Raw genomic sequence first — 25,724 nt, forward strand, 5'->3', positions numbered from 1 at the left:
ATCCTCCTCAACTTCCTCTTCTTCCTCTATAACACCATTTTCTAATTCATTTCCTCCGTATAACTCTTCAATATATTCCACCCATCTATCGACTTTACCTTTCGTATTATATATTGGTGTACCATCTTTGTTTAACACATTATTAGATTTTAATTTATGTACCCCAAAATTTTCCTTAACTTTCCTGTATGCTCCGTCAATTTTACCAATGTTCATTTCTCTTTCCACTTCTGAACACTTTTCTTTAATCCACTCTTCTTTCGCCAGTTTGCATTTCCTATTTATAGCATTTCTTAATTGCCGATAGTTCCTTTTACTTTCTTCATCATTAGCATTCTTATATTTTCTACGTTCATCCATCAGCTGCAATATATCGTCTGAAACCCAAGGTTTTCTACCAGTTCTCTTTATTCCGCCTAAGTTTGCTTCAGCTGATTTAAGAATTTCCTTTTTAACATTCTCCCATTCTTCTTCTACATTTTCTACCATATCTTTTTTACTCAGACCTCTTGCGATGTCCTCCTCAAAAATCTTCTTTACCTCCTCTTCCTCAAGCTTCTCTAAATTCCACCGATTCATCTGACAACTTTTCTTCAGGTTTTTAAACCCCAATCTACATTTCATTATCACCAAATTATGGTCGCTATCAATGTCTGCTCCAGGGTAAGTTTTGCAGTCAACGAGTTGATTTCTAAATCTTTGCTTAACCATGATATAATCTATCTGATACCTTCCAGTATCGCCTGGCTTTTTCCAAGTGTATATTCTTCTATTATGATTTTTAAATTGGGTGTTGGCAATTACTAAATTATACTTCGTGCAAAATTCTATAAGTCGGTCCCCTCTTTCATTCCTTTTGCCCAGCCCATATTCACCCACTATATTTCCTTCCTTGCCTTTTCCAATGCTTGCATTCCAATCTCCAACTATTATTAAATTTTCATCTCCCTTTACGTGTTTAATTGCTTCATCAATCTCTTCGTATACACACTCTACCTCATCATCATCATGGGCGCTTGTAGGCATATAAACGTTAACAATCGTTGTCGGTTTAGGTTTTGATTTTATCCTTATTACAATGATTCTATCGCTATGCGTTTTGAAATACTCCACTCTCCTCCCTATCTTCTTGTTCATCACGAAACCTACTCCTGCCTGCCCATTATTTGACGCTGAGTTAATTACTCTAAAATCACCTGACCAAAAGTCGCCTTCCTCTTCCCACCGAACCTCACTAATTCCTACTATATCCACATTCACCCTATCCATTTCCCTTTTTAAATTTTCTAGCCTACCAACCTTTTTTAAGCTTCTAACATTCCACGCTCCGACTCGTAGAATGTTATTTTTTAATTTTCTGGTGACCCCTTCCTTAGTAGTCCCCACCCGGAGATCCGAACGGGGGACTATTTTACCTCCGGAATATTTTACCAAGGAAGGCGCCTCCATTGTTGCTATGTGAAAATGCAGAGAGCCACATTTTCTTGGAAAAAAAGCAGCTGTAGTTTTCCATTGCTTTCAGCTGCGCAGTACTCAGAGGACTGAGTGATGTTGATACGGCCGTTTAAGTCATTGTGACTCACGCCCCTAACAACTACTGAAAGAGCTGCTGCCCTCTTTCAGGAATCATTCCTTAGTCTGGCTCTCAACAGATACCTCTCCGATATGGTTGCACCTTCGGTCCAGCTACTCTGTATCCCTGAGCACTCAAGCCCCCTCACCAACGGCAAGGTCTCATGATTCATAGAGGAGGGGTTTTTAGATATTTACTTAAAATTGCACATACCAAAAATCAAACTGATAACTTCATTTGTTATAGAGAAATGAAAAAAAATGCTCGGCTTTCAAAAAAAATCAAAATCCCATTTTAACCCTTCAAACACGGAATTACAAAAAATTCTTTCTTAGTCTGGACTTAAACCGTAAGAAGAATATGTATACAAATTTTTATCTATTTATCTTCATTAGTTTTTGCTAGGCATTGATGAATCAGTCAGTCGCGACAAATTGCTTTATAGATACAGAAGATATATATTAATATATAAGTATATCTCGTTGATCACATCCTATGCAGCACGCATTATAAATAATATACTGTCATGAAATAAATTTTCTCTGAATCTGACTTCACAACTTGCAACATATAGTTATAAGTTTGAACCATACTTCTGCAATGCAATGTGCTTTACTACCAATTTTCTGAGTTTTCTTTTAATGGTGAGTTTTCCATTCATAAGTACTTTGAGACCATTTGGCATATTGTTAAACACTTTTATTTCATTTTAATAGGTGACTTCTATTAACAAACCAACTAACCTATAGTGATATTTATTTATTATTATAATTTTTTTATATTCCCATTAACACGAAACACTCCCTCCAAAAAGTAGAAACCTATAAAACTTGTAAATTTTTTTTATAGCCAGGTTATGTGGACTGCATATGTTATGCGGTTTTGCGTCGTAAGTTTAATCTACCTAGAAACATCCATGATATCTTGTAAAATAATAACGAAATTTTGGACCACATGTTTCTCTTTTTGCATAGTACCAGGTTACTACAAAAAATTTAATATTGTCATATATACTTTTATGCGTGAAGAGTTTTTTTAATAATTTTTAACCTTTACTTTCAATTTTGATTCTTGTATTGGTAATTTTGGTTCTATGTATTTAATTTTATTATCCGGGGAGGGAACCTTTTGCACAACCCATCAGAATTAGGTAAGTTTCGTATAGTTTCTTTATTCGATTATTTAAAATTTTATATTTTAACGACTTTGTGGTATTAGTTTTGAGTTTTATTTTGCTTTCTTGACTCTTGTTTTAATACATTTTTATTATATGATTAATATTAATTTTACACCTTATAAGTTTTATTATTTTGGAGTTATTTTACCCTTTTATTAATAAATTCCGGGCGATGATAACGCCCAGGCGTTTTTCACCCACAAAAAAAAAAGAAGTTATTATTCTCAAACTTATAGAAAATTTTACTTATGTATGATTTAACAAATCAGAAAATGAAAGTACAATTTAAACTATCACTAAATTAATTACAAAATGATTTGCTTTTTAATAAATAAATAAAAACAAATACTAAACAAGCAAAAGTAATAATATCAATAATCAATTAATGTAAATTGAATATTTAATTAAAAATTTAAAAAAAGGTCATAATCTTTTAAGAACATTAACAGCTAACAAGACAAAAAAAAGACAAAAAAATATTAAGCGCGATTATTAGATTAACTTTCCATATAAAAGAAGTACATAAAACTTTAAGTATATAAGTATGCATTATATGCATATAACAATGTTATATAACAATTTTATACACATAAAAAAAAATTCTAATTAAAAATTTTAATGATACAACTAACTAAATTTTCCAAGGTTAATCATTGTAAATATACGTGACAACCTAGAAATTAATTCATATTTCTTTTGTGTATATGTGTGTGTGTGTGTGTTTTCTTATAATCTAATTAAAATGAATTCCATCAAATCAATCAATATTCTAAACCATAAACCTCTGGGATGTTTATTTAATATTAATTTCAAATATGAAAATTCAGTTAATAAATATGTTGGATTAATACAGAATATCTCCCATATGAAGAGAGTATTTGGCTACAGGAAATTTGCATTTACCAACTGAATTAGCAGAAAATATGTACTTCCACCAAAACAATTTCATAAAAGATATTCTATGCGTGTTTGTTTTTTGTAGATAAATTATTTAAAGTTATAAACCTTTTAAACGACAAATCGAACTAAATTAAATAAATATACATTTTCAAAAGTAACATCTGAATATGGCAACACAACGACTGGAAACATGGCGATACAAGTTTTAAGAATAGCTTTCTCTCACACCCATAATTTGCAAGTCTCGCAAAACTTCATTCAACCAACTACTTCTTAGCTGACACCACCTCCTCCACTTGTTAATCTAAAAATCCTGTCCCGCATCTGAGGTTTATGAATAGCTTTACTGAAATCAGCTTTTTTTCAAGATATGTTATTTGCTCTAAGTCCAACGCTCAACCTGAAATATCAGAACTTATCTGGTATAAGATTTCTTTTACCTTAGCCAAAAGGTACTCTGTTTTCAAGCAACGTACAATCAGCCAAAAGGTACTCTGTTTTCAAGCAATGTACAATCACCTTACCTTACCATAATAAAGGATAGAATAATTTCAGTGGTGGCTAGTTCTGTTAAGGTGCTTTCCCTGGTAATTACAGCTAGTAAACTAATGAAATCTGAACTAACTCCAAGACACCCAACCAGCTAGCTTTCCATACATCATAGCCACAATGAATGTAAGCTGGTACACTCTGAGATGCTTCAAATGTTATGGTTGTAGGAGATGCAGTTAACTATTTTACTTGAGATTAGTGATCAGTGTTACCCCATTTATACAGGAAGTAGGGGCTACTTCCTGTATAAATGGGGTAAAACACCGACATCCCTTTGTGAGTGTGGTGAAAATAACTGTCAGACACATCACAGAAGTTTTCCCTAGGACAACTAATGAAGGGAATCCTGAAGATTTCCTGATGTTCCAAAATCAGTAGCATATATTAGTTTGTTAAATCTTTGTTTGTAATTTTGACTGTAATTGGTGTTATGTTTTGGTGCCGTACGCTAAATAAATAAATATATTCTGTACACCCAGATTATATCTCTTTATGGGTGCTTAACCCCTGAAACAACTGAAGAGTTGGCACCCATGAACTTTACAAATAAAAAGTTAATAAAGAATAATAAATCAACAAAATAAATAATAATTAAAAATAATGATATCATACCAGTATTAGGAAGTAACTGGTTGAGAGCCGGCTCACTACCTCGTCTAACTTGTAATGGAACAGGTAAACCAGATTGTATATGTTCACTAGTGACTTCAATATCATTTTGATATTTATCTTGTAACATAGCTGTTGTACCCTGCAAGAAAAAATTTACAAAAAAAAATTATTTATGAATAAAAGATGAGCCAAAAAAATGGTTTGAAATAATAATGATGATATTGTACGTGAGATTTTCAAAATTATAACAACACTGGAATTTGTAAAACAAATTTTTAGGGATCTAGGATATAGGAGGTATACCGAAATGAAACGACTAGCACTAGATAGGGAATCTTGGAGAACTGTATCAAACCAGTCAAATGACTGAAGATAAAAAAAAAAAAAAAAAAAAAAAAATCAAAAGATGTGCTAATCAGTTGCCATTTTTACTTTTCCGTCTAAAAAGGTCTGGAAGATAAAATTATTGTTATCGGTCCAATTTGGCACTCGGTTTTCACCAGGTATAACCCATGTGGAAATGAAACTCACAATTATCAAAAGTAAACCTGTCAAAGTTTTTCAATAATGCGTTGGAAAACTGGATAAAGAAATTAAAGTTTACTAAACAGCAGCGTGCAAATTAATTTGAACACAGTGAACTTGTTTGTTTATTTCTTTCTATGTTACGGTTATACTGCTTGATCATACTCATTCTTCAAGCTGTCTGTGTAATATGAGATTATTTAGCTATTTTCATGATATAAATAATGTTTTATGAAAGTTTATTTCATTTTTTATTACAGAATCATATTTCTGTGTTCTTTGTTCTGTGTGTCTTGAATATATAATAATATATATAACTCCAAGAAAGCATTCGAAAATTGTTTCTCTTTCCAAGCATACCAGTACACAACAACAAATAACTTCTGAGTATTGCATTGGCTTAGGAACAGCAAATGCTATTTTAAAACAATTTAAAGAAAACTGGTTCCTTTTCACCTCAAAGGAAAAGCAAATGTGGCTGTAAAAGAAAAACTACTTCAACACAGGATTACTTATTAGTGAGAAAAAAAAATTTGATCCAAAATTATCTACTGTGAACTTAAATAGAGAATTAGTAGCCAGTGACAAAGATTTACATGTGACAAGTGTTAGACACTGGAAAGCTCATCAGCCAGCTAAATAGCAGCTTTAAATACCAAAAATTCGCAAAAAAAAAAGGCTCTTGAAAGCCAAAGTACATGACCAAACAAGAATGGAAAAATGTTATGTTTTCTGATGAGTCACATTTTTATTTTCAGAGGCAAAGGGATTCATACATTAGAAAAGCATCAGATGAGAATACAACACCGACTCAAAAAAAATATTTTGGGATTGTTTCACATTTAAAGGCACTTGTTCATTACTTCCAGTAGATGGTTTGTTAAAAAATGATGTTTATATCAAGATTCTCAAGGAAATTGTGATAAAATTTCAAAACAAATTCCCACCCAAGGCAAAATAGTGTTCCAACAAAATTTGATGGTGCGCCATACTGCCAAAAAAGTTGAAAAAAAGTTTTTGAAAAACAAAACATTAAAGTGCTTCCATGGCATGGCAATTTCCCAAAAAAGTTGAAAAAAAGTTTTTGAAAAACAAAACATTAAAGTGCTTCCATGGCATGGCAATTTCCCAGACTTAAACCCAATTGAAAGGTTTTAGGTAATAGTTAAAAAAAACAACTCTAAAAATGAATTGTACCACAAAAATTGACCTCATTAAAGCAATAATATTGATATGATTTCATGATGAAAAAACAAAAAAAAAATGTAATACATTTGATGAATCGATGCCAAATCATTTACATCATTAAGAATAAAGGTCATACTAATAACTAGATTATTCACAAATTGTTCAGGCATGACTTTTTTTTTCTAAATAAAGTTACTTTTTTAGATGACCTCGCTCTTTTATCAAATAATATTCAAGAAGCCAAAACACAAATCATGAGCCTTCAAAACTTAGCACATAAGATAGGGCTCTTCATATCTCTTTCGAAAAAACTGAACTAATGGCAGCCATAGATCCTCTGGTAATAGAGCACATTATGGTAAACAATCAGAAAATTAAAAAAAGTAAAACAATTTAAACATCTAGGGGAAATAATAACTTATAATTTAAATGAAAAAGTGACATGGCAAAACAGGACAAATAAAATGATTAAATCCCAAAAATTAACTTGGTCAACATATAACAAAAAATGCCTTTCTGCTAAAACAAAACTTAAACATTATAAAACTGTAGTTCAGCCAGAAGTCACCTACGGAAACGAGACCTTTTTCAAAATCACTCAGAAAAACCGAATTGATAAAATTCTGAAAATAGAGAGGAGAATTGTCAGAACGTGTATCAATAAAAAACACCAAAAAGAAGGCCAATGGTGGATTGTGCCAAATGAGGTGGTGTATCGAGAAATAGAGCCGAAATCAGAGAACTGATACTATGCGGAAAAAAAGAATCTCTTTCTTTGGTCATCTCATAAGGACACCGGAAACAAGACTGTCAAGAAATATCATTGAAAAGCTCTGGTTCCAAAAGCTAGAAGTAGGATGGATCAAAGAAATTAGAGAAGATATGAAAGAATTGGGAATTTCCCTGACTGACCTACAGAACAAAACTGGAAAAATTATAAAGCTAAAAGACAAAAGCATTAGATTTAAACAAAAGACAGACAAATGACAAAATACACCGAAGAGGTGTTTACGGATGAAGGAAAGAAAGCAAGATCTGAACGAATGAAGAAATACTGGGCAGCTCGGAAGAGTAAAATAACACGCTTTTCTCAGAAAAGATCCAACTAATATTGACTTAAGTGGTACCATGTTGGCCATAAAAGCATAATAATAATAATAAAGTTACTTTTTATAAAATAACATCTGTGTTCAGATTAATTTGCACGCTTCTGTATGTACTAAAAATATATCATTCTAATGTTTAAAACGAATCAGAATTAATAATAACAGGAGAATATAAAAAAAAACTAATGTTTTTCAGTAATATTAGAAGGATACTTCAGAACTCTGTGTTAAATGGATTGCAAAAAGTCATTTAAAAAAACCAGTAAAACCAAAATTTGATAAACTTCTTGTTTAAAGCTTTATTTGAATAGTATTTTAGATTTTCTAAAAAGTGTATTCATTTTTTTTTAATTGCCAGGGATGTAATCAGTCTGGATTGTTGGACATCCAGAAAATCAATATTCCACTGTAATTAGACAACATTTGAAATTAAAACAATTGAATACAATAACAGTTACCAGCAATCAGAGGTAAGAAGCTTCTTAGAAAAATGCCTATAGCTCAAAATCCTAGAGTAGCTTATTTTGTAGGATTTTTTTTTGCAAAATCTTACGTGTAAGATTTTGCAAAAAAAACAAAAAACAACCCCTTATAATAATAATGGATGAATATTTCCTAACAAAAACAATAAAGATAAATAAAATTACCTGAAATATATCAGGACTAGGTGTTCCAACAGAACTTCCTGAAGCTCCATCGCCACCTTGATGTTGATGATGTTCATCACCATCTTCGAATGTAGCGACGATTTGTTCGCGATCGTCAGCAACATCTAATAACCGATCATCTGGATCTAATATTCCGCCTTCACGTGACTGTAAACTATGTACAGCTACCCATGAACCAGCACTCTGTGAAAAAAAATTAAACATAAATGAAAATATTATGTACAAGTAATTTAAATAATATCTAAATAATCATTTAATATGAAGTTTATATAATTTCTTTCTAATAGTGTCAGTTATCTAAGCATCTAACAGGATTAATAACACAAGTAGAAAGGTAAGGTACTTAAGGTAAAAGGATAGGTAAGGTAAGGTAAGGTTAAGTAAAAAGGTTGGCCTCCGTGGCGCGAGTGGTAGCGTCTCGGCCTTTCACCCGGAGGTCCCGGGTTCGAATCCCGGTCAGGCATGGCATTTTTCACACACGCTACAAATCATTCATCTCTCATCCTCTGTACAGTAATGCTTAACTGCGACCCTGGAGGTTAAAAAAAAAAAAAAAAAGGTTGAACTTTGTTATAACTTACACAGTTATAACAAAGATAATAAAATATATGATTAATAAAAACTAGTAAGGGTTTATACAAAAACTATAGCCAATTTGTGTAATAGAAAAATTAATATACAAACATCAGTCTCTGAGAACTACTAATCAGGGATAACTTTATAATTTCACAGTTTTTTAAGTGTTTCCATTTTATTATAATGGCTTTTTAATATTATATACTTGAGAGAAGGATTGACACCAAATTTGTGCAATTTCCTGTGAAGTGATCATGACACGTAACTTTTTTAAATGTTACAACTATTTGCCCCGATCTTGAATTCTCCAAAAGTGTGTTCTTACGCTCTAATAAAACAATCCATATTTTCCCCATCCCTTGAAATCATCAATTTTACTTTCACATCTAGTGCTATAGCAAAGGTGTAGAAAGGAAAGTATTGTAATCGGTTCAATTTGGACATATGCGGTTTTCACCAGATCTTGATGTTTTGACACCTAAGGAACCCAAAAATCTGGATAGAAATTTTCCAGATGTTCGTATGTACATTTGTGTGTTTTGTATCTCATACCTTATATTTCCAGAACTACTGGATCAACTTTGACCAAACTTGGTCAGAGTACTTCTTTATATGGGGCATTGATGCCATTAAATTTTCAACTTAAAAGGTCAAGGGGTGAGACTGTAGAGCAAGGTCACCCTCAGTATCTCGAGATTTTGTCTAATTAACGTCTTATTTTTCGTAGGCAAATAAAAAAACAATATTTTCAACAAAAATATTTTTTTAAAATTGCACCCCCGACCCCAAAAAATGCTCTAAATTAGTGGCTAAGTGAGTATACTACGTCAATAGTACCCCCTGTCGCCACAAGCAGTGCTAATATAGCACTGACATACAGCCGTAAAAATATTTTATATTTAAATAAAATTATAAATATTTTAAATTACTATAAGTTGTGTGTGTAAGCCGTGTATCAGAAAAACAGCGTGTGATAAGTCCTACAGCTGTGTTATCAACCTTTTTTTTATTTTAAATCCAGCTTGATGAAATAGAATAGTAATTTTAAATGAACTACAAAAATGATTCGTGTAGCCAACTTATACACCATTTCTTGAATTCCTATATGTGTATCTGCTAAATATTTGACTTAATTCCATCTATATTAATTGAGGAGATTAAAGATCAATTTTTTTCATGCAAACGATAACTGATCCTTAAGTGATGATGTTATTACTTAGATGATAGAAATTAAATTACAAAATATTACAATCCTTTTAAGCATGTAATCATATTAAAACTCATTTTATAACTATATTTATTATCTCTTATTCATATCCAAACGGTGAGCGGTATTTCTAAGAGATTTAAAGAAGCAGAAAATCACAGCACTGGCAAAACCAATACATCACTCAAGAAGCTTCAGTATACATGTATAGCCATTCTTTAAGATGGCATATGTTACATATAATCCATCTATGAGAATGATTTTGAAAACATCTTTCTTTAATGCAAGGCTTATTTCATTACGATTAACTAATAATTATACATACAAAAATGAAAATGATAAAAAATTAACAAATCACTTGAAGTGGTAGTATTAGATAATAATAAATATGAGTATATTAAATTATTCATACCTGTTATCTAAACCTGCATTACCTTAATTCGTGCTAATAAAAAAATATATTTGTAATTCCTACACGAGAAAGTAAAATTGAATCGATAAAAATGAACTGAAATAGCCCAATTATATTTATAAGTTAATATTTATAATTACTGTGTAATCTTTACTAAAAAGAATATCCACTTACTCTTAAAAACTAATAATATACACTTCTACCAAAATCAGACAACTGGACTATTTTGTAGTCTCAACACAATATTTCAGATTAAGAGAACTAATTAAGAAAATTCTATAAATTTTTAATAAATATTAATTAAAAAAGAAAAAAAGTTGACTAGTTGTAAGACTTTCACACCGCTTTTTTGTGATGCACGGCTTACACTCAACTTGAATTAAAAATATTTATAATTTTATTTAAATATTTTTGTACAGCTGTTCATCATCAGTGCTACACTATTATTCCTTGCGGTGAGAGGGAGTACTATTGCCGCAGTATACCCACTTAGATACTAGTTTAAAGCACTTTATGGAGTAGGGGGGTGCGATTTTTAAAAAAACATTTTTGCAAATATTACTTTTTAATCGTTACGAAATGTGCTTAAAAAAAAAAAAAGATTTTAATTAGGCTAAATCTTGAGATACTACAGATGACCTTGCTCTACAGTCTCATCCTTTTGAACTTTTAAGTTGAAAATGTAATGGTATCAATGTCCCATATACAGACATAATCTGATCAAGTTTGGTCAAAATCAGTCCAATAGTCCTGGAGATATAAGGTGTAAGCATCAAACACACATATATACATATGAATATCGGGAAAATTTCCTGCTGGTTTTTTGGGTTTCATAGGTGTCAAAATGTCAAGAACTGGTGAAAACCGCATATGCCCAAATTGGATCGATTGTAATACTCTCCTTTCTGTAGCAATAGCGTTAGACAGGAAGTAATAAAAATAAATAGTTTTCTTTAACACCTACTGAATTACGATTAAAAACAATGAATAAAGAAACCAGAATATAAAAAAAGTAAGGATTTAAAAATTGAATGAATTAATAGATGAATAAAACAAAGAATAAAAGAACCTAGTGAAAGAAAAAAATATATAAATCCTAGTTGTCTTAAAGTAGAAAATGCAATAATTTTCCTTAAATCATTTTCTAAACAAGATGAAAATCCGGCTAAATCATTAATATTCATAAATGACACCTATTTTTCATTTTACAACTAACTGTAAATTTGGTGTATTGCCCTAATCCAGGTGTTACTAGGGTTTTATCTTTATCTATCCAGGCAATTGTCAGAGCAATTTTTCTTTTACTATGTAGTACATTTACCCATTTTGAATGCAATTTGTTTAATGTATCAGTATAATTATGTACTACCAAAATAAGAAATTAATTAATTTATACTTAAAATAATATATAGTTTTTTACAAAATTAATCAATATTCTATTAAGTATCAATTTTAAAATAAATCTGAAATTCACATTCCTTTATTAGTAGAAAGAGCTGTCTTGTATCATTCAGATAAAATTTTAGCAGTTAAGTTCTTATTAGACATTAAGAAATACAGGAAATTCGTTATTATGATAGAAGAAAATCATTACAACATGTGGACAATAGAAAATGTGGAGAAAAAAAATCACTCACAAATTTTGAACAGGATCAAAGTATTATTGTGACTGTAAGGAGTACAGAATTTGAACTGGAAATATAATCTTTTTTTTATTTTTATTTTTATTTTTACGGCCCGGAAGGACCAATAAGTTATTTATGTTTAGTCTTTCTTATCTTCCAATACTCTTTCATTTTCCTGGAAAAATCCCTTTTCTGTTCCTCTGTCCAAACCATCACCGTTCTCTTTTTAGACTTTTCTGCAAATTTAACACCGGGCAAGTCGTTATAATTTCCAGATCCTGTTCTGAGATCTTGCAGTGCAATGCCTGGTTCTTTGATGTCTTGAAGCACCTCAGTGAGCCACACTGGATGCGTTTTTAGCTTTAGCAATCTTTCCAAGAGTTGTTTACTTTTCCTTGATTCCTCCAAACGCAAGAGGTGGCCAAAGAATTTTATTCTCTTCTTTCTTATTTCTTCTGTAATTGGTGTAACGATCTCATAGATTTTACGGTTTGGGAGTAATCTCCGCTTTCCTTCCACCAAGTTTACCCCGCCAATACAGGTCCTTACGATCCTTCTTTCTATTTTGGCTAATTTTTCAATTCTCGATGCTACCTTGATTTGACCCAGTGTTTCACTCCCATACATTACTACCGGTTTGATCACCGTATTATAGTATCTTATTTTGGCTTGTTTGGAGATGCATTTCTTGTTATAGGTGTTTTGTGTGACCACTTGTGCCATTGTTAGTCTGTGTGCTCTTTCTTGCCAGGCTATTTTCTCGTTTAGATTCCATGTGATGGATTCACCTAAATATTTAAATTTTGATACTATTTTAATTCTGCGACCATTGATTTCCAAATGTTTCCGCTGTGTCTTTCTAGTGAACATTGCTTCTGTCTTCACATACGAGATCTGAAGTCCAATTTTCAGTGCGATAGAGGCCAATGATTCTATCTTGTGTTCAGCCTCTTCCTCTGTTTCTGCAAGGAACGCTAGATGATCATCTGCGAGGCCAAGGCAATTAAGGCTTAAGTTGTTAAATTTACTTCCAATATTATATATATAAAATTTTTATTTCAGTAATGCAAACAAAGAAAATAATGAAAACACGGTTTTTATGAACCAATTAATGAATAAGTATGATCTATACAGAAAACAGCAAAGAATACCCATATTTTCCATATCAATAAAAAGTAATATAATTTTATTAAGAACTAGAAAATAAAGATGAGTCTAATCTAATTATTTAGAGTTAACTAAACAATTAAAAATATAAATACAATAAAACAGTCTTTAAATACAAAAAATATAAATGTTACCAACCAGTAAAGATTATAAAAACAATAGTAATTGATGAAGCGTAAATTAAACGTAGAATGTTCAAAGAAGAGAAGCTTAAATTTATCATCAAAGACATCTACAACAAGTAAAATTTTTCTACGATTGTGAAATTAAAGACCAGTAATCTTATATGCCATTGAAATATTACACCTAACCGACCTTGAAACATTGCTCAAGATTGAAAGAAACTTACAAAGGAAAATCGATGATCCAAAGGCAAAAAAAGGAAGGATACAAAATGAAATCTAAAAAGAATATATAGTGAAATCAAACAACGATATGGAAAAGAAGGTTAAATTTTTTGGGGTATACGACCAGGATGAATCTTAACAGCTTAAATAAACAAATTTTTGATATGCTGTGGAACATAAAAATCAAAACAAATTACCTAAAACAGATGGAAAGGATCGTTGAAAGATAGAATTGAAAGAAGAGGACTGTTGCGATACAGATAACTTTGAAATAGTAATATAAAATATAAATAAAGAAAGAACCAGACAAGTAAAAACAAACCCGTGTCGAAAAAATGCATGAAAAAGAAAAAAGAAGTGATATTTGCGTGTTCCTAAGCTGACCTTTATGCATAAAAAAAAAAAACGAATAAAACAATTACAGTCTCCTTTTCTGTAATAAGTAATCACATCAGTAAGGTTGTACACGGCCATTTACAATCATTCATAGATACATAAATTACACATTTATACTAAAAACAATGTCAGCGTAGAACTTCAATATAATATATAAAATTACTATATAACTTAAAAAAATATACAGCATAAATTGAAATATATCTCTGTGGTGGGTGGTAGCATTTCAGCCTTTCATTTGGAGGTCCTGGGTTTGAATCCACAGGTCAGAGTTATTCATACGCTAAAAATTTCACAGGGCAAAATGAATTACTTAAATGAAACATATTATCCAAATTATGGTCGGTCGAAATTAAATTCAGATAAGAGGGAGACTGTAACATATAATACAACTGATCATTTTTTATACGATTATAAAAAACAGGGTTGCACTCCACAAAAGAATATTTTTTATTCATTAAAATAGTACGTAGCTATATCTAAATAAATTACAACTATTTAAACAAGTGTTTATTTATTCCATGTATTACCTGTTAGTCGCTTCTTACGACAAATAGAAAATTACAAGGGCATGTATTTTATTGTCTAGTATCTATATGAAGGAACATAAAAGTGCTGTATAAAACAAATTCCAAACAAAATTATATTTAACTAAAATATAAAACATATTACAAAAAAATGCTGCAATCGTTGAATTATATTTTATATAATATATATATATATATATGTGTGTGTGTGTGTGTGTGTGTACAAATAAAATTAAAAACAATGAACGTTATGAAACGGTCTGTTGCACATTCTCTCACGATATAAACAATGATGAATTTTACGTATAATTTTCACTCTTACTGGTGCTTTAAAGAAGAATTATTTTCTCACAACTAGAATTATTCTACATGATCATACATACATTGGCAAACAGGAAAGCAAAGCAGGCAAGTAGATAGACTAGGTATATAGCTCCTTTTTTCCACTATTATTATTATTTTTTTTTTTTTTATTACCATATATTTATATTATATCGTGTCTGATTAACAAGATATATATTTATCTAACATCTTCTTTTTTTTCTTTAATTATTTACCACAATCTTCATCATGAAACATGTAATAATAATAAAAAAAAGATTTTTTTTTGCCTATATATATATATATATATTTTTTAAATCTATAAAATAATTGGAGTAAGTACTGAAAAATCTACATTAAAAAACTTTATATATATATATATATATATATATAGAGCCAGATATATAATGTAACTTTTCAAACATAATTAAATATTCTTTCCGTCTCTTTTCCTCTTTCAATCCATCATTCCCCCTAACTCAAACCTTCTCTCTCTCATACAATGCTCTTTTCTAGTTTCCCACGAACAAATAATTATCCAACAACAACAACAACAACAACAAACAAAACACAATAATAATTATATATATATCTTATCATATAATATACATTATTTACTAATTAGATCAAATATAAACAGGCAACATATGAATTATTAAACACCATGGACTTAGGAATATTAAAGTCGACATAGAATAGAAGGGGAACCGAACCACCTATCTGAATGTTTTAGAATTTTATTTTATTTTTACACAACCATATTCCTTTAGATACATGAACCAATATTCTAAGTCATCCCGTGTAAAATATCCAGATCTAACTTTAAAAATACGTTAACAATGAATTAGATTAAAGTAATTATTATTTAGCATTTTTTTTCAGTCGTTATGGCCATTTCTTGCATCCTGTTCTCCAAGCCTTCATATCCTTTCTTTTTCCTGTTTAGCCCCCGGTAACTACCGTTTAGATAATTCTTCATTACCTCCAAACCCATTCCAATAATTTATTTTCTGTAGTGGATTTTTTTTTTTGAGGTTAAATTCTTTTTGAGTCTCCGTTGACTCAGCTATGTTACTATATATGCGATGCGACTGGCTGCCTCCGGTTACTTGAGTAAAAAACATAAAATAAAAATAATTTGACTGCAACAGGAAATGCAAGTAATCATATAGCACGTGTGAAGCCGTGACGGGGTTACTAGTATATATATATATATATATATATATATATATATATATTTAATAACTCATCTTACTGATAACTAATATCAAATAATTAAGTAATTTAAAACGTTAATTCTAGAAAAAATGATTTTTACCGAAATCAGCCGAATTAAATATTAATATTGCTTAATTAATGCCATTTCCAAAATATTTAAATACACACATACAGACAAATCATACAACTCGAATATTTGTACTGTATTCTATTTTATATGAAAATTTTATTTAATAGGCAAATCAAATATTAGGCTTTTTGTACAGTAATCGTACAGTATATAATAGTACTCAGAGTTCAATGACCTCATCATCGTCTAAGGACCACATCATATGAATTATACCTATATTAACTCTTACGGATAGCATACCTATCCATAATCTGTTTATTAGATCCAACCAACAGAACCTTACAAATATAAAAAATGAATAAAGAATAAACAAAAAAGATAGATAAAATAAAATTATCTGTCCTTGGAGGAGCTGAGGCGCACGATAAACAAGAAGATAACATTAAGGTCTTTCTAAATAATGCAAGAACTACTTGGTAAATTACGACAATATTTACAGTTTTGACATGAAATGTCGTTAAAATCACACCGAAACAAACGGGTACCAGAACAGAAATTTTTTGCGTAACGAAAAGGTATATATCGTCCTACCTTAATAACTCCCTAACTATTATTTTCAGTAACGTAAATGCGGTGTCATTTTATAACTAACATAGTCAGCTCACCGATACGACTTTAAGTTTGCGTCACTGGTGAACGGATTGGCGGGGAAAGGAGGCACACCTCAGATCGGCCAAAACTGGCGCTCTCGCTCATTTCCATTCAGTGTAGCTCACGACATAGCGCGGTAATTCGTGAGTTTATATTTACTGCTTATCGAGATAGATTGATTTAGGTGATATAAAGTGTATTTTGAACAATATTTATTTGTAAAAAAATAGAAAAAAAAAAATTTTAAAAACTTGCTTTATACTTTTTAGTCATACTTTAATAAAATTATTATTATACATTGCACAAGTTTAATTAAGTAGGTTAATTTGGATTTCAAAAGATAACATCATATATTGAAATTTATAAAATATCAAACAAATTTGTATCAAACATTTGCTAGACAAATTGACGAAATAGTGAAGTTTTTATTTCATTTACTTAAAACTCATTCAGAAATTAAAATCTTCTTTAAACAAATTCAAATTTTCTAAAAGTGTGACAAAACACCGAATTGTATATTGTTCAACTATCTTGAGGTTTCAAGTACAGAGTAACCGAAACGTCCTGTACCGTAGGCAAAATTCTAATATACAGGGAATGGTGGGGGGTTTTTTTTAACATGATTTAAATGAAAATAGAAAAATAATTACAGTTGATGTTGTTTATACCCACCGGGTTGGTCTAGTAGTGAACGCGTCTTCCCAAATCAGTTGATTTGGAAGTCGAGAGTTCCAGCGTTCAAGTCCTAGTAAAGCCAGATATTTTTACACGGATTTGAATACTAGATCGTGGATACCGGTGTTCTTTGGTGGTTGGGTTTCAATTAACCACACATCTCAGGAATGGTCGACCTGAGAATGTACAAGACTACACTTTATTTACACTCATACATATCATCCTCATTCATCCTCTGAAGAATTATCTTAACGGTAGTTACCGGAGGCTAAACAGGAAAAGAGAGAGAGAGAGTTGATGTTGTTTATCTATCGAATTTGTCACGTCAAATACTTTTTTTTATATAATAAGTTTCAATATGTGCACCATTTGTCGCCCAGCAAATGTCAAATCTTCTTTCTTTTTCAGTTTAGCCTCTGGGACCACCGTGAGGTAATTACTTCAGAGGATGATATGTATGAATGTAAATAAAGTGTAGTCTTGTACAGTCTTAAGTTAATCATTCCTGAGATATGTGGTTAATTGAAACCCAACCACCAAAGTATACCGGTATTCACGAAACCGGTGTACTTTGGTATACAGGATGATTGTACATTTCCCTACTGCCTTGATCTGAATTACAGAAACCCCAACATTCTTTTGTGAAGACCCTGTATTTCTATTTTGTTTTGTACGGTTCCAGGTAATGCTGCGCAAGAGGAACCCGTGGAAATCACCGTTCGGGTATTACTTCAGAGGATGCTATGTATGAGTGAAAATGAAGTGTAGTCTTGTACAGTCTCAGTTCGACCATTCCTGAGATGTATGGCTAATTGAAACCCAATCACCAAAGAACACCGGTATCCATAATCTAGTATTCAAATCCGTATAAAAGTAAGTTCTTTACTAGGACTTGAACGCTGGCATAGTGTTTTTAAAACAATCTCTTATGAAGCTACCACCATATTGGGAAAGGCTTCAGTGGTGAAAGTTCGGGCACCCATGTGGAGTTTGCGAAGAGTACGGGAGGCCGAAGGTGTCGAGCCGGACTAGTACCGGAGCGGAACGGTGATCACAATGCACCGGATCTAAAGCCGACTTCCAAATCAGCTGATTTGGAAAGACGCGTTTACCACAGGTGGGTTTTAACCATACGTTTACTACTAAGTTTACAGTGTTGCCATTTTGGCTGCCCTAAAAAAAAAACTTCCATTACTTTACTTACAGACCTCGTATATTACACGAACCGACCCGTCTATAAAGAATCTGGCTTAGGTCGAACCAGGTGAATCCCGTAGTAACTCAGGGACTCCTCGGGGCCTCCCGGAGCCTACCTCTTGGCCTCAGAGGTCGCTTCACTCGCCATTCCCAATTTGCCAGGGGGACCGACGCCCTGGACACCCGCATAGCTTACTTCGGTCGCCATTCCCATCTACCTAGAGGACTCCAACCCCCTAGATCCCCGCACTGTACGTTATCCCCACGGTTGTAACAATAATATCGATAAATAATAACTATAATACTCAGGGTTTACAGAAACCTGGAAAAGAAACTAAATTACAAAAGATATAATAATAGTAACTACGGTAACAAAAATACCCACACCTTTTACGATGAAAAACTCATAACTTATTTCTTTGCGTGGTGGCAGAGATATAATAATGAAGTAAAAGGATTAATCTATTTTTCCCTTAATCTTTAATTCACAACTTGAGGACGGAAAAACAATGAATATTTTTAATATCTTAAACTTCAAGGAAGGTAGGACCTCGGTCAATGGTTTAAAACCTTCTCCGGGATAACAAGAATGTAACCTGTAGATTTGAAAGCAATCAGACGGTTGGTTTGTCACATAATGCGAGAACAAGCAGACAAACTTTATATATATATGCAGTTTTAATTTTGAAAACTGTAACATTGGTTGCAAAGTATACATTGATCGAAAGTATACTTGATGCATGTAATAGTCTTAAACCTTCCCTTTTCCCTTTCTTTTTCCTGTTTAGCCTCCGGTAACTACCGTTCAGATAATACTTCAGAGTACGAATGAGGATGATATGTATGAGTGTAATCTTGTAGTCTCAGTTCGACCATTCCTGAGATGTGTAACTAATTGAAACCCAACCACCAAAGAACACCGGTATCCGCGATCTAGTATTCAAATACGTCTAAAAATAACTGACTTTACTAGGACTTGAACGCTGGAACTGTCGACTTCAAATCAGCTGATTTGGGAAGACGCGTTCACCACTAGACCAACCCGGTGGGTAATAGTTTTAAACCTAGTAATACTAAATACCCCGTTTGAATTTTGTAAATCGTACAACTGTTTCCACAGATCTTATAAGAACATCCCATTGTACCTCCCAAAACAGTGTCCCAGGAGTATCCCGTGTATTCCCAGTTGATGATGATGATTGGTCTAACCTCTCATGATATTCGCATCACCTCAACATTCTAGCCTTACACGCACTCACCACGGGAAACCCATTATTATTATTATTTAACTGAATTTCTTAAATATAATTAATTTAATTCTATTATTTTTGTAATATTATTTATTCGATTGATTCGAATCATTCACTTCAAACCCAGCTCATACAGTGATAGAGACTCATAGTTCACAGTTCATTAAATCAATTCATTGAAGCTCGTGCCAATTACGTATGTAATAATTGAAGTATTATCTTTTTAACGTTAACGTGTAACGTTTAACATTTTTTTATTAATGTTTTTCCGAGATTAAATATATTTAAAAAAAAACCTTCTCATCAGTTATGTCAAGAAATAAGGATAAAAATTTGGTTGCAATTGATGAGAGTAGTTTTTCTGTTTATCCCGAACAAGCAAAACCCTCTTTCTCTTTATGGATAAATAATAATTAGTAAATATAAATTAAAATCAGGTACGTACATGGGATAGATTCTTTTATTTTTTATCTTTATATACGTTAAGAATTATTAAATGTATAATAAAAAGCAATTAAAAAGAAAATTTATATTATAAAATATTAGTAATTAATAAGAAATAACTGTAATTACTTAAAAAAAAAAAACTAACGTCCATCATAAACTAATAAATTCAATTAATTGTGATTAAATAACAACTGACAATCAATCAACTAAATAATAATAATAAATAAATAAATCTGATAAGGAAGAAAGAATTTATTGCTGTATTACTTAATTGCAACTCATTCCCTCTGTTTTTCTCAATCTCCTCACTCTCTCACTCTCTCTTCAGTTTGTCTCTCTTATTACTGACACATTTTTTCTCATCCTGTCACACACTATTCTAGTCTAAATCACGCACGCATGCACGTATAATTACACTATGATGTATGTTACAAATTAATTAATTATTTCAAATAAATTTAACTAATTGATAATAACAGATTTTAATAATTCAAGAAATATTCGGGAAAAGGCGCGCGCGCGCGCGCGTGTGTGCATATATATATATCCACGGTGACACAATATATATTTTAAACCACTTAAAATTTAACTGACGTCATATAATAATAGTAATAAAAAAGTAAATAATTACAACATAACTAGAGTAATTTGTAAAAAAAATCTTATCACTTTTAATACATTATATAAATGATTAAGTTACACGCACTTGTATATAAAATATCAATTAACCAAATAAATTACTAAACAAAACATTATATATATATATATATATACATACACGCGCGCGCGGTGATTCAGGAAGGTAAATAATTTGAGAATTAATACTAGAGCTTAAAATAAGGAAAAAAGGTCATACAAAACATATATCCGAAAACGCTTTGTTATCAAGTTACCGTTAGCGAAAAATTTCGCGCCCGGATTTTAGATCCTCCGGTGAAATGAGGGTTTACTGAAATTTTTGTGGCGTTATATATATGATATAAACTTGATGGTTTAAAATATTTTTTGATATGAAAATTTCGAATAAAACAGGTCCTACTAGAACTGTATACCCGCAATTTTCATGGTATCCTTCGTAAAACAGAAAAATTAGGTGATTGAAAACATGTTTTTTTTTTTTTTTACGTTTAAAGTACAATAACTTTGTTAAATGGCTAATAAATGAGTATATTTTATAATGAAAGCTTGTAAAAAATTTAATTATGAGAAAACTGATGTAATAAAGTCTATGAAACACAACATAAAAATCAATTTTTATTATTAAAACAATACAAAAGTTAACAAAAAAATTTTGTAAATTTATAAAAAATTAAAAATAGCTGTAATTAATAGGCCACCCTTTCATACTAGAAAGAAAGTGTCACGGGGAGAATTTCTTTGGAATTTTTTTACGTAATGAATTTCGTACAATGCTTAAAAATTTTTCATTGGCGAAACGAATTGAAATGTACTATAAAGTTGATAGAGCACCAACACATTTCATGAAAGAAATAAGACAATTCTTAGATGAAAAATTAACTCGGAAATGGATTGGACGTAGAACGAAAGTAAATTGGCCACCTAGATCACCGGACCATAGTCCCTTACATTACTGTTTATGGGGATGGAAGAAATACGAGGTATACAAGCAAAAAATATACAAAGGTGAAGAGATCGCTTACATTCTCAGTCCTATTGTCCTCATCAGGAAGATATAATTAGTCGACGATAGTACCCACCGGGTTGGTCTAGTGTTGAGTTGAACACGTCTTCCCAAATCAGCTGTTTTGGAAGTCGAGAGTTCCAGCGTTCAAGTCCAAGTAAAGGAAGTTAGTTACTTTTATACGGATTTGAATACTAGATCGTGAATATTGGTGTTCTTTGGTGGTTGGATTTCAATTAACCATACATCTCAGGAATTGTCGAACTGAGGCTATGCAAGAGTACTCTTGATTTACACGTATACATATCATCCTTTGAAGTAATACCTGAACGGTAATTCCCGGAGGCTAAACAGGAAAAAGAAAAGGTAGTGGTGTTATAACAATTGGATTTATTTTAACAGGTGTAGAAAAAATAAAAAGTTGACGACAAAAATGGAAGGAAACGAGTTGAAAAAGGTATCGATGTCACTGGTGAAATTTTCAAACTACTGTTTTACTAGCAGACCCGGCTTCGATGTTGCTGGATTTGAGTATATATAGATTTAATGAACACAACTGAAAGTTTGATGAAACATTAAAAAAATTAACATTACGGAACTTCACAAAATTTAATCTTTCACTTTATCACTTTTCCATTTTCCACCTTTCACAATTTCCCTAATCCCTTTTCCCTATTTCCCCGCGCGCAAATCGGTTCAGTGGTTTTTTTAGTCTACAGCGGACACACATACGAGCATTGCCTTTTATATACAAGTTGATTCAAAGAAACGGGAAATTTTTGAAAGTTGTGTTGGTAGCCGTGGGCGATTGGTACCACTTGATAAGTGGCGCCAGCCTCTCTAATCTAACCTGCCATTTAGTTGTCATGGATCCTTGGAGTGGTGCGCAACGTGCATTTGCTATCAAAGCGTTTTACAAAAACAATGATAGTGTGGAGGGAGCGCGTAGAGAACTTCACCGTCATTTTAATCTGGGACGGCACGACCGTGTTCCATCAACATGTGCAATTAAAACACGATATCTAATTTTGAGGAAACCGGTTCGGCAATGAAAAAGAAACCTCCAGGCCGTGAGCGAACCGTCCGTAGACCACAGAATGTTCAAGCTTTACAAGATGCTGTCACACGAAGTCCACATTTGTCAATCCGTCGTCTCTCAGCATCTTTACGATCGCATAGTTCAAGCGTTCGAAGAATGTTAGTACGGAAGGACTTGCAATTCCACCCTTACAAGTTGCAGATCGTCCAGGAACTGAAACCGAACGATGCTGTTGTGCGAGCACAATTCTGTAATGTAATGGTTCAGAACATAAATGATAACGAAGAGTTTGTTCACGAACTGTGGATATCAGACGAAGCGCATTTCCACCTCAGTGGATTTGTTAGCGAGCAAAATTTCAGATACTGGGCACAAGAAAATCCTACGCAGCTACACCAGGGTCCGTTGCACAGCCAGAAAGCGACCGTGTGGTGTGCTATGTCATCTTTCGGTGTTATAGGCCCTTATTTTTTGAGGATGACAACGGTCTTGCGATTACAGTGACGTCGGCTCGTTACGTAGCCGTGCTTGAAACCTTTGTTGTGGAACAACAAAAGAGATTTCCACAGATTCTTAACACAGCCTGGTTTCAACAAGACGGAGCAACGTCATATACTGCACGAATATCGATGGAAGCTGTACACCGATTGTTTGGACAACGTGTCATTTCACGAAATGGTGACATCAGATGGCCTCCCAGATCGCCTGACCTCTCAGCTTGCGATTACTTTTTGTGGGGGTCATCTTAAAAGCAAAGTGTTCCACAGTAGACCTGCTACAACGGAAGAACTGAAGGCAAAGATCCGAGAAGGAATTGCAGAAATTCCAGTCGAGATGTTACGTCAAACCGTAACGATTTAACGAAGAGACTTCGTGAGTGTTTACGTAGAAGAGGAGGTCACCTGTAAGATGTCATCTTTAAAAAATAAACTACAATGTATGTATCCTAAAATGGCAACATTTGTATAATTACATGAAATAAAATTCATTTTCAAAAAAAAATTTTTCATTAACGTTATTTAATTTTTTTAATTTTTTCGTTTATTTGAATCACCTGTATATATAGAAAAAGAAAATCTGTTTGTGTACTTCTTTGTTTGTTTCTTAAATACCTCATCGCCGGCGCCAACTACCGGGTATAGTTTTTGCAAATTTTTTTTTCATGTATAATGTATATTCTGAATATGAGCCAAATCAGTCCATAAATACAATTTTTCTAAATATCTCAACCCCAGCGCCGCTTAGCGGGTTCATTTTTCGCAAAAAAACATATTTATTTTCATGTAATTAATATATATCCTGAATATGAACCACATCAACCCACCGACTTGGTCTAATGGTGAACCCGTCTTCCCAAATCAGATGATTTGGAAGTCGAGAGTTACAGCGTTCAAGTCCTAATAAAGACAGTTATTTTATACGGATTTGAATACTAGATTGTAGAGAGCGCTGTAATTCCTCAACAAACGAGAATGGCAACGTCGAATTGAATTATATATGAATCGCATATGAAGGCTGCTTTCAACAACTCTTGTATCTCATTCATTTTCCGGTAAGGTTACGTAATTTTTTGAACGCTGTATTTGTAGTTTCCATGCCGTAAAAGATACGGTCTTCCAACTAGGCTATAATGTTTTAATTTTATAATTACAGAAAAGTTCTTTTTATTTTAAATTGTGTTTTTTTGTCTAAATTCATCTGTTCCATTATTTCTTCAAGATAATACAGCTTCATTATTATTGAATAAATAATAATTTGTCTAAAGTAATCAATTTTTTCTTTTAATTATTACTTAACGATGCTGATTGTATACATTGAAGTAAATAAAAAATCATCAACCATTTATTAAACATCCTTAATGTTACTTAACTTTTTTTTAATGATTTATTATTTTATAATAAGACGGTTAAGGCCGTATAAATATTAAGTTTAAAAAAAGAGAATAATTAAAAACGATAACTATCATATAACTGCACCTATTACACATTTCTATCAGATATAAAATAAGCCTTTACTTTACTACAGTAATATATTAACAGGAGAAAAAAAAACATACTTAAAAATCATTGTTACTTTGTTTTGTTTTTCTTCTTCTTTTTACTGATGATAAATGACGACAAATTATGGATTAAATGACCTTGAATTATACATAAAACAACAAAAAAAGAAGAAAAACTCAACTAAATTACTGCTGATAACAGAGAATACAATTACCTGTTGAAAGAAAGAAAAAACCTTTTTCAAAGTTAGAACAAAAGTGTTTATATGAAATAGTAATTAAAAACAAAAAAAGTAAAGATAAATGCAATTAGATAACAAAAAACAATTGATTAATTTAATACACTTATAAAAAACGAACAAAATTAAGTGTATTGAAGTTCAATATATTATTTTTTAAATACCAAAATTTACAAAAAAATACTTATTTATTATTATACAGAGTTATCATACAAGAATGACGCGGTTTTGAACATGGTATAAATTAAAACAGAATTACTTATAGTTTATGTTTTTTTATTTTTCAAATTTGTCGTCTCAAACATTTTTTTACATAATTAATAAATTTCAATATGTGCGCCCTTAGTCGCTCAACTTCTCTCCAAACATTAGTTAACATTTCTTCGTTAATGGTTGTCATCGCTTCATTAATCCTGTT

The 25,724-nt window shown here is 31.8% G+C and overlaps 1 protein-coding gene across 1 annotated transcript in view; it reads right to left on the reverse strand.

Moving 5' to 3' along the window:
• Window positions 1-25,724, reverse strand: part of baz (par-3 family cell polarity regulator) — a 146,295-nt gene that overhangs the window by 105,806 nt on the left and 14,765 nt on the right. The window contains exons 2-3 of the mRNA XM_075381257.1: window positions 8,281-8,484; window positions 4,815-4,953 (exon numbers count right to left, since the gene is read on the reverse strand). Of these exons, the coding sequence (XP_075237372.1) occupies window positions 4,815-4,953; window positions 8,281-8,484 (343 nt within the window). The remainder of the gene's footprint in view (window positions 1-4,814; window positions 4,954-8,280; window positions 8,485-25,724) is intronic.

The sequence above is a fragment of the Lycorma delicatula genome, chromosome 13 (genome assembly GCF_047948215.1).
Source record: "Lycorma delicatula isolate Av1 chromosome 13, ASM4794821v1, whole genome shotgun sequence".
Taxonomy (NCBI): Eukaryota; Metazoa; Arthropoda; class Insecta; order Hemiptera; family Fulgoridae; genus Lycorma; species Lycorma delicatula.